This window comes from Babylonia areolata, chromosome 6 (genome assembly GCF_041734735.1).
Source record: "Babylonia areolata isolate BAREFJ2019XMU chromosome 6, ASM4173473v1, whole genome shotgun sequence".
NCBI classification, from domain to species: domain Eukaryota; kingdom Metazoa; phylum Mollusca; class Gastropoda; order Neogastropoda; family Buccinidae; genus Babylonia; species Babylonia areolata.
In genome coordinates this window covers 4,632,218-4,642,580 of record NC_134881.1, presented here as the reverse complement: position 1 = coordinate 4,642,580, position 10,363 = coordinate 4,632,218, and the positions used below count along the sequence as shown (strand labels likewise).

The following is a 10,363-nucleotide window of genomic DNA, read 5'->3' as shown; positions in this document are numbered from 1 at the left end:
CACAATTCAACGTCTGCTCCGACCTCCTTAATACCTGAATGAAAATCCATTTCCAAGAACCAGTCAGACATCAGCTATTTCTGGCTATTTCCGCGCTCTTGCTTCTCTTCGCGCATCACTTCCGACCAAGTTCACAAACGTGCTCCCAAATCCTAAAATCAAGGGAAGCAAGTGATGGGGCTTGAACTTTGACACAGTTTAAAATAGCTGACTTGATTGGATATGTTGAATGAATTGTGTATTAGCAGTGCTGGGATGATTTAAGAAAGCAGGTTGGTGACAGATCAGAATGTCACTTTGACAGGAATCTCCAAAATATTGTCATTTGCAAGTAAACCCTAAAATATTTTGACTGAGTCTGGCTGAGTCTATTTGCGAACGATGCTGCACAGTTACTGAGCGCTCTCTGGTGTGTGTGTGGCGTGCGTGTTTCAGTGTGTGTGTGTGTGTGTGTGTGTGTGTGTGTGTGTGTGTGTGATCAAAACCAGCACCACGACAGACTGGTGCCATGTTCCAATAATACGTTATGTCTAATGAGTTCAAGACCTGCTTCTGTTTTAGTTGTCCACGTGTACCCAAACCCATCGTTCGCAATTAAGACTTGCCCGTTCGCATTTACCCTCAGGCCCCCCTGTTATTTCAACCGTTGAAAAAAAACGTTGAAAAGAAGGAGAAGACGAATTTCTCCGGGTGCAACCAGTAAGAGAAAGCCTTTCAAAAAACGGAAGAGCTACATTTGACCACTATACAACCCGTTATCTGTACATTACACACGTTGAGCTGGTCGATTTGACTGGATCGATCGCAATTAGCCCAACCTACGCTAACGTTCTCTGTTTGGTCTGTCTGCCTCATCTGTTCACCCTTTTCAGAGCAAACAAAATTTTGTCGCCAAACTCGTCCTCAGGAAGAAAAGGTCTGAGCATATCACTCGTCCCTTGCAAGCTCTCCATTGGCTCTCTGTCTAAAAGAGAATAAAGCACAGCCTCAGATCTGTTATAAATGCACACACACACACACACACACACACACACACACACACACACACACACACACACACAAACTAAAACAAAGAAAGCAATAAATCTGCCCGTCTGTGGGTGATGCTGATTACTGGCACTTATTCATCACTGCTATTTCCCGTTTCTTCAGGCTGTTCGGGATCTCAGAAAACCTGGTGAAAATGACCCGCCTGGTGAAGATGCCACAGTCCGAGAGGCAGAACCGTTGTGCGGTGATGAACCTGCGATTCAGTCACCTGGTTGACTACGTAACACGTTTTCCTCCTACTGGGATGGATCAACATTACACTCCTTACTTTGTGTAAGTATTGTGATGGCCTAGAGGCAGCGCGTCCGCCTAGGAAGCGAGAGAATCTGAGCGCGCTGGTTCGAATCACGGCTCAGCCGCCGATATTTTCTCCCCCTTACTAGACCTTGAGTGGTGGTCTGGGCGCTAGTCATTCGGATGAGACGATAAACCGAGGTCTCGTGTGCAGCATGCACTTAGCGCACGTAAAAGAACCCACGGCAACAAAAGGGTTGTTCCTGGCAAAATTCTGAAGAAAAATCCACTTCGATAGGAAAAACAAATAAAACTGCACGCAGGAAAAAATACAAAAAAAATGGGTGGCACTGTAGTATAGCGATGTGCTCTCCCTGGGGAGAGCCGCCCGAATTTCACACAGAGAAATCTGTTGTGATAAAAAAACAAAAAACAAATACAGATGCACACACACACACACACACACACACACACACACACACACACACACACACAGATTTCCAATTCAGTTTCGTGTGAAATATGGAACAGATCCAAACCTAAGTGGAGTTTGGGCTTGTGGTGAAGGAAAAGTGTCTGAAAGACCCAAGCATGGACGAGATGAATTCGGAATTCCCAGGACACGAAGGGAGATCTTGGAGGAGACCAAGTGAATGAGAAGATATTGAGAAAACGTGAGAAAACGCCAGACAGAAGGAGGATATGTGAAAACACCAAACAATGAGAAAGATATGGGAAAACATCAGGCGCCATGGGAGAAATGTGAAAACACCAAACAATGAGAAAGATATGGGAAAACACCAAACAATGAGAAAGATATGGGAAAACATCAGGCGCCAGGGGAGATATAAGATAAGATAAGATAAGAATAACTTTATTATCTCCAACTGGACAAATTTGGTCAGGTGCATTATCACAACATAGACAACATGGGGACCATAATTGTAAAAGCCAACAACAGCCCCTACAAATATTACGAAGATACAAAAGTAAAAAATATCACATACATCGTTTCATACATACATCCACACACTGCAGGTAATAACTAGTATTCTTAATGTAAAAACAGATAGAATTAAGAAACATTATTTGAATATAATTATAAACATAGCCTACTATACTGCACATTGATTATAACAGACAGATAAGATAAGAATAAAGATGAATTGCGGAAAACCACAACCAGATAATCAGCACACACCCGCACCGCACCCCCCACCCCCACCCCACACACGCGGATAACTTGATTAAACAAGAGTAATAAACATATGTTCTGAAATAAAAGCATTTCACATATTCGCTTTTAAAAACATTGCAATTAATATGTGAAAACACCAGACAGCAGGGAACATATGGGAAAACATCAGGCAGAGAACAGATATGGAAAATCACCTGGCAGAATGGAAGATAAGCAAAAATATCAGACAGTAGAGAAGATGTGTGAAAACAGAAGGCAGCAGGGAAGATAATAAAACACCAAATTGTAGGGGGGATATAGTTAAACTCCAAGCAGTACTCACAGTAGGGAGATAGTGCACACGCTTTCGTCGGGAACGTTTCGTCGCTTGCAGAGCGACTGAAAAAGGTCAAATGACTTCATGAGCAGGCCACCACTGCAACCAGCTTTTCTGGGTGTGCACCGCATCTCTTCGGACTACTTTTCGGCAGAGATCTATCAGTATCACATCGTTTTATTTGCACGGACTGAACCAAACAACAAAAACTAGGTCGTCAAAAAAGTCTTTAGAACTCAAGACATATACAGCATTTTAAAAGAAAGCAACGCAGTATGTTCAAAAAAAAAATTTGGGGGGGGGGGGGGGGGGGATAGATTCTCCGATCGAGATCTGGCGTAAAGAAATGACAGAAGCAGATCACGTAATCGGCTTGGAACCTTTGCCTTGAAACGGAATATTTATAATAGATCCCGTCGACAATTGTCCAAAACAACAATATCCACTTCCCACAATTTCACAAAGACATAAAAAGTGTGCATGCTGTGGATAAAATGATGCTTCAAACTGATATTCGGTGTGTCGAGTCTCTCCAAAGTCGAAGCCAGATGAGGCTCTGTGTTGAATTTTAAACAGATCAGTTCGAATACTTGAATGGCAGAGATTTCACAAGAAACACGATCAAAGTAAACATACAAGATTAAAGCAAATAACTGGTGTAATTATAAAACGTAAAATAACATGTAAACATGCTAAAATATTCACCGAAAACGTTCAAAACCTTATTTGGCGGAACAGGCGATTTCCACTTCGAAATTTTAGCATTTCTGTAACCAAGAAAAACCGGCAATGGAGACGCGCATGCGCACACTGTTCTCGCTAAAAATAAGCGGGGAGTCCCGACGAAAGTCCGACGTATGTGGGCCTGCACAACTTCCCTGATATGGGAAAACAGTAGGCAGTAAGGGAGGAATGGGGGAAACATCAGAATGTGGGGAAGATGCATAAAAGGAAGACATGGGAAAACACCAGACAATAGGGGAGGTGTGGGAAAACACCAGACAATAGAGAAGATATGGGAAAACAGCAGGAAGTGGAGAAAAAATGGGGAAATTTCAAACCGTATGAAAGGTCTGGGAAACACAAAACAATGTTAGAGAACAGAAAAGATATAAGAAACACCAAGCATTGGGGAAGATATAGAAAAACTTCAAACAGTAGGAAAGAAAAGAGAAACACCAGATAATACCAGATAACAGAAAACATATTGGAAAACACCAGACAATAACAGAGATTTCGGAAAACACCAGACTGTAAGAAATCAGTGGGAAGACACCAGAAAGTTGGGAAGATATAAAAACACCAGACAGTAGGGAAGAAATGTGAAAACATCCAGGTAAGAACTTTTTTTTTTTTTTTTTTTTTCAAACCAGTTAACATTGGCTGAATTGGACGGTATCAGGCATATATTGTGGACACTCTTTCCCAAGGTTAAGAATGAGAATCAAAATCAGACTGATTTTATCATCTCAATGGAGAAATTAAGTCTGGCTAAGTTTGTGATACATACAGATTACAAGCAAAACGGTAAACTTTGGCATACAACATAATATAACAAAATAACACTCAACTCAGTCATAGCAAAGCAAGTCCGATAAACAAAATCCAAATCTTTCCACACACACACACACACACACGTGCGCAAGCGCACAAGTCCGTATGCAAGCACCCTTTGCACACTTATTGTATAAACACATGCACAATGTATCCAACATCAATTGCAGGCATATAAACATCATAATCAAGTCATATAAACATCAATTACATCTCTACGATCAACATCTTTATAATAAAAAGAAACATCTCAGCTGAAATTCAAATTTAGAAAGATAAAATCACTTTCACTGTAAAGATAATGTCCTCATGGTTTAAACAGCTAAACTTCTGAATGAAAAATAGAATAAAATAAAAATAATAAAAGCTCTCTCTCTGCACACCTCCCCCCCCCTCTCTCTCTTCCTTGCATTCACCCCCACACATGGAGACACGCACGCCACACACACATACGCACATACACCCCTTCCTGCTCCCGCTTCCTCCCCTCTCCCTCCACCCCCCCCCCCTCCACACACACAATTTGAATTCAGCCTATTCGGTACAACACGTTACATCAACAGAGGGTCAAAGTTAATTGAACTGACACAGGAATAAAGCTGTTTTTAGTTCTAAGAGTTGTAAATGTAAGAGTCCTGTAGCGTCTTCCAGGTGGTAAAAGTCGATAGTATTTACTGATTCCACGGTTGCTGTCATTTGAGATCACTTTTGTTTTTTGTGTGACTCGCTGTGCGAAGAGAACAGCTGGTCTATTTTGTCTTACTCCTGTGATCTTACTGCAGAAATTATCTATCCTGTTCAAAACATTTTTACATTTCACACTTAAGCTTCCATACCAACAAATGAAAGAACGTTAACACTGATTCAATAAAACATCTAAGATTTCTGTAGTACTTTATCACTGACACTTAGGCTTCTGAGCTTTTGTAAACAATAAATTATGGACTGACATTTTTTTAATGTTATTATTAAGATGGGCATTAGCAGCAAAGTTTAATTTCTTGTCAATAACTTTCCCTAAATATCTATACTCATTTACACGCTCAACTTTCACACCACGAATAAAACGGTCTGACACAGTGGATGGATTCCTCCAAAAACCCGTCAGCATTTCTTTAGTCTTCTGCTTATTAAGTAAGGTCTAAATAGTTTTCCTCGCACCCGAATGCAAAAGCTTTCACACAGTCAAAGTAAACATTGTCAGAATTCGATAGATCCTGCAGTGCAGATCAGAACATTTTACTAAAGGGGTGGATTCAGTGCCAGTACAATCATTTGTGTATAAAGTAAATAAAACAGGTGATACGACAGTGTCTTGAGGGGAACCAGTGGAAGTGTAGTATATATTTTACAGATGATAGAACTTGTTGAAATCTGACAGACTGAGATCTATTCAAAAGAAAGCTAATGATCCAAAAAACAATTTGAGGGCAAACATTGTAGGACAGGAGTTTCTTGGCCTTCAGCTGAGGTTGGATAGTACTGAATGCGGAAAGAGAAATCCACTGAGAGTATTCGAACAGCGGTTACGTATTTTGACATTTCAGCTATTGCTTTTCAATGCCGTGTCCAACCAATATTGACAAATAAATTAAATTCCGAATCTGAAAGCAAAACACAAACAAACAAAAACAAAAAAACAAACAAACAAACAAACAAAAACACACCTCGCAACCACTGTTTCCACAAAACCAAATAATTAAAACTTTGTCTTTTTCAGGAGTTGTTTCCCTTGTCATATATCCTACGATTACATCAGCAAGATGGAAACGTTTCGCTCTGACGTAGAGAACGTTCTGACGTCAGTAGGGGTGGACAGTCGAGAGGTGTTGGGAGACGAGGAGAAGTTCAACACCACGAGCGAATTGAGCATCCTGCGTGACGTGTCGAAAAGAGCATTTGAAATAATGAAGAAAAACACCTCCCTGAATTGTTTCACGAAATATCAATTCCTCAAAAGAAATTGGGTCACATTCCAGGTCAGTTTGAAGTACACTGGTTGGTTAGTTAACATTATGGATGATTTTTATAAACATTACAGCTAAGGCAGACAGGCAAAGGGGTATCAGAATGGTCACGACGACAATATTGGGCTACAGACACAAACACAAACACACAGACACACACACACACACAAGCGCGTGGCGCCTGCATGTCCACGTATTGTATTGTATTGTATTGTATTGTATTGTATTTTAGGGAGGCTGCAGAATGTATAAGATGCTTAGCTGCCAATACAGTGCCCGTGAGGGTCTGAGTTTGATCTACGCTATCGCCCTTTCTCTCAAGTTTAACTGGAAAATCAAACTGCGCGTCCAGTCATTCGGGTGAGACAATAAACCAAGGTCCCGTGTGCACTGAAAAACAACCTATGGCAACAAAAGTGCTGTCATCTGGCAAAATCATGTACATGAATTCCACTGTGATAGGTACACAAATCTACTTGCATGCACTCAAGGCCTGACAAGCTCGTTGGGTTGTGCTGCTGCCAGGCATCTGCCTAGCAGATGTGGTTTAGCGTGTATGAATTTGTTCGAACGCACTGATGCCTCTTTAAGAAACTGCAGCTTAAACTGTATAGTACTGCGTTGCGTGGTATTGTATTGTGATTCTTTTACGTACGCTTAAGTGCATGCTCCTCACGGGACCTCACTTTGTCATCTCATCCACATGACTAGCACCCAGATCACCACTCAAGGCCTGAGGCAGGTGAGAGTAAAAATCCAATTATGTATCCCGGACCTGAACCCGTGGACATTCGATTACTCAGGCAGGGAGCATTAACGCTACTGTCGCTGTCATTGGTCCCGATACCTGGTCTGGTCGTGGGGGCACTGTACTGCTGAACACATCACCAACATTATCAATTTCTGCTGGTTGTGGGATATGGCCTGAGTTTCGGTAAAACTCCTGTCTGTCCGTTCAGTTATATTGTCTGCCCACTTCTTTCAGTGTCGCCTCATTTCCTTTCCCCTGCACTGTTCCCCAAAGGATGGTCTTCAGGAGTCCGTCAGACCTTGTCATGTGGCCATGCCATCTCATTTTCCTTTGTTCACCGTGGTCAGGAGGTCTTCATACTGACCAGCTCGCTGTCTGATGGTTTTCCCAACGTCTTCAATTTTTATGTGGTCCTTGTAGGAAATACCAAGGAGTCTCCTGAGTCATTTTGTTTCCGCTGCTTCGATCCTTCTCTGAGGCTTTGCTGTGATAGCCCAGGACTCACATGCAGACAAGAAAAAGACAGAATAAGTGCATGCAGGAACTTCAGCTTTGTTCTGAGACTGATGTTCCTGCCTCTCCAAGTGGGCTTTAGTCTTTCAAGCGCCGTTGCAGCCTGCACAGCTGTCAGTATTTTGGTCCCTTCTTCACCAGTGATGGTGCCAAGGTACTGAAACTGCTTCACTGTTTCCGGCTGCTGTCCACTGATTTTGATCTTGGTCTTGATTGGGTCCTTGCTGTTTGTCATAAGTTTTATCTTCTAGGTGCTGCTCTCCATTCCATGCTTGGTTGATGTTTCGTCCAATGTTTAGTTGACGTTTAGTTGATGTTTCGTCCAATGTTTAGTTGACGTTTCGTCCAATGTTTAGTTGATGTTTCGTTCAATGTTTAGTTGATGTTTCGTCCAGTGTTTAGTTGATGTTTCGTCCAGTGTTTAGTTGATGTTTCGTCCAGTGTTTAGCTGATGTTTCGTCCAGTGTTTAGTTGATGTTTCGTCCAGTGTTTAGTTGATGTTTCGTCCAATGTTTAGTTGACGTTTCGTCCAATGTTTAGTTGATGTTTCGTCCAGTGTTTAGTTGATGTTTCGTCCAATGTTTAGTTGACGTTTCGTCCAATGTTTAGTTGATGTTTCGTCCAGTGTTTAGTTGATGTTTCGTCCAATGTTTAGCTGATGTTTCGTCCAATGTTTAGCTGATGTTTCGTCCAGTGTTTAGTTGATGTTTCGTCCAGTGTTTAGTTGATGTTTCGTCCAATGTTTAGTTGACGTTTCGTCCAATGTTTAGTTGATGTTTCGACCAGTTCTGCCAGTTCTTCCTCACTGCCTGCCAAGCCATCCATAACAATAAAAATTGGAGATTTGTGATGGTACGTCCTCCGATGCTGATAGTGCCAGAGTGTCCTACTACGGCATCAGTCATAACACATTCCCTGAAGATGTTGGAGTGTAGGAGATGTAAGGCAGCCTTGACATACCCCAACTGACGTGTGGAACCAGTCGTCGACAGTTCCTTGAACGAGGACTGCACAATTGGCTTTTGCACACAGTTGTCAGATGGTATTGATCAGTTTTTGGCCTTTGCACTTCTTCATGGTTGCCCACATGACATCATGCCACACGCGGTCAAATGCCTTCTTAATGTCGATGAAGACATGTTGGATGTTTTGTTGGTGTTGGTTATATTTCTCACACACAACTGCAGTGATTTCTGCCTGTGGTCTGAGTCTGTTCCGTATTACTTTGAGCATGTTTTCTTGGCTGATCAAACTGATAGTTATGTAAACCTAGCTGAGTTGTAAGCTGCCTTTCTTGGGTATAGTGACAATTAGAGACTGTCCATGTCGTTGGCCATTCTCCAGTCTGCCAGGTTTTGTTGATTCTGGTAAAGATATTTGTCACTGCATCTCTTCCTTGCTTTAATAGTTCAGCAGGTATGTCGTCAGTGCTTGCTACTTATCCATTCTTCAGTGATCTTACCGCTTCCTCCGCTTCTTCACGCAGTACTAAAAAGTCACCATTGTTTGCTGACACCTGGCTTGAGAGTAAACTGGGTCTCCAGCTTTATGCCATCGGGCAAACAGTCCCCTAGTGTACCACACTAGGCCACAGTAAACAACAAACCAAGATTTAGCATCTGACAACAAAGCCTATATATGTGTGTGTAAGAGAAAAAAGACCACATTTACCAAAAGCAGAAATATTGATTGTACACACTGGATACAACAGAATACAGTACAAATATGTAGTGTATTGTATTGTGTCGAACTGTGTTAAGTTGCGTTTCGTTTCGTTTCATGTACTGTATTGTGTTGCATTGCCTCACATTGCAGTGCTTGTATATGACCCAAAGCCTACAGCAGACCTCACACTACATGGAGGGGAGTGTTGAAGGCTGTGTCTGTGGTCACGTCGTGTTTCTCTTCTCTGCAGATCAGAGGTTACCTGTCCATCAACGACAGCTTTCCTTGGCGCAAGGAGGCGGAGGTAAAAAATGTGACCTGTGAGCAGTTCCTGCAGAAGGTTCAGGCAGCCTACCTGGGAGTCACGGACCGTCAGGCAGTCCAACTGCAGAAGGATCTGGCCATGAGGGAGGCCTACTACTCTGTGCCCCACCATCTGCTCCACAAACTGCAAGCCGTGCTGCAGAGAGACTGCGATCTGTTCGGCTATGACTGCTCAGTGGATCGGCGCTTCAATGAATCGCAGCGTCCAAAGCCGGTCTTTCACTTTAACAGACAGTGACCGAGTGTCTTCTCTATTCAGATTCTACCAACTTTTTAATAATGCTTTTTTTCCCACATTCCAGAATTCGAAAATCGTCCATAGGTTATTATCAAAATCCTTTTTTTGAACACTTTCATTTTCAACAGATTAACATACAAAAGACATACAGTATCATTGACAGTAAGCTATATATAAATGACAGAAAGAAAAGGGAAAAACAGCATTGTGACAGGGTCATTTTTTTAAGGGAAAAGCAAGAAAAAATTACCCACCCACCCCCACACCACACCACACACACACACACACACACACACACACACAGATGCTGGCAAGACTCGATATATGAAAGTAAGACATATAAATGCCAAATGCAATCCAGAATGGATCGATTGCCAATCAAACTATTGTAAACATATGCGGCTTTGCTCTAAGTTGTAAGATACTAGATAGAGCTATATCCTTACCACAACTGCGTAATGTAGAGAAAAAAACAACATTAAATTATTCAAAATCTGTGCTTTACATTGAATCCATCTGCTGAAAAGAGTAATTATGAACAAAGTTTTTTGGG

At 41.9% G+C, this 10,363-nt stretch overlaps 1 protein-coding gene across 3 annotated transcripts in view; it reads left to right on the top strand.

Moving 5' to 3' along the window:
* The window catches only part of LOC143283251 (carbohydrate sulfotransferase 13-like), a 20,117-nt gene extending 9,754 nt beyond the window's left edge, over positions 1-10,363 (top strand). For all 3 annotated transcript variants that reach the window (XM_076589423.1, XM_076589424.1, XM_076589425.1), the window contains exons 5-7: positions 1,153-1,323; positions 6,073-6,331; positions 9,499-10,363. In XM_076589423.1, the coding sequence (XP_076445538.1) occupies positions 1,153-1,323; positions 6,073-6,331; positions 9,499-9,810 (742 nt within the window). In that variant the 3' untranslated portion in view covers positions 9,811-10,363. The remainder of the gene's footprint in view (positions 1-1,152; positions 1,324-6,072; positions 6,332-9,498) is intronic.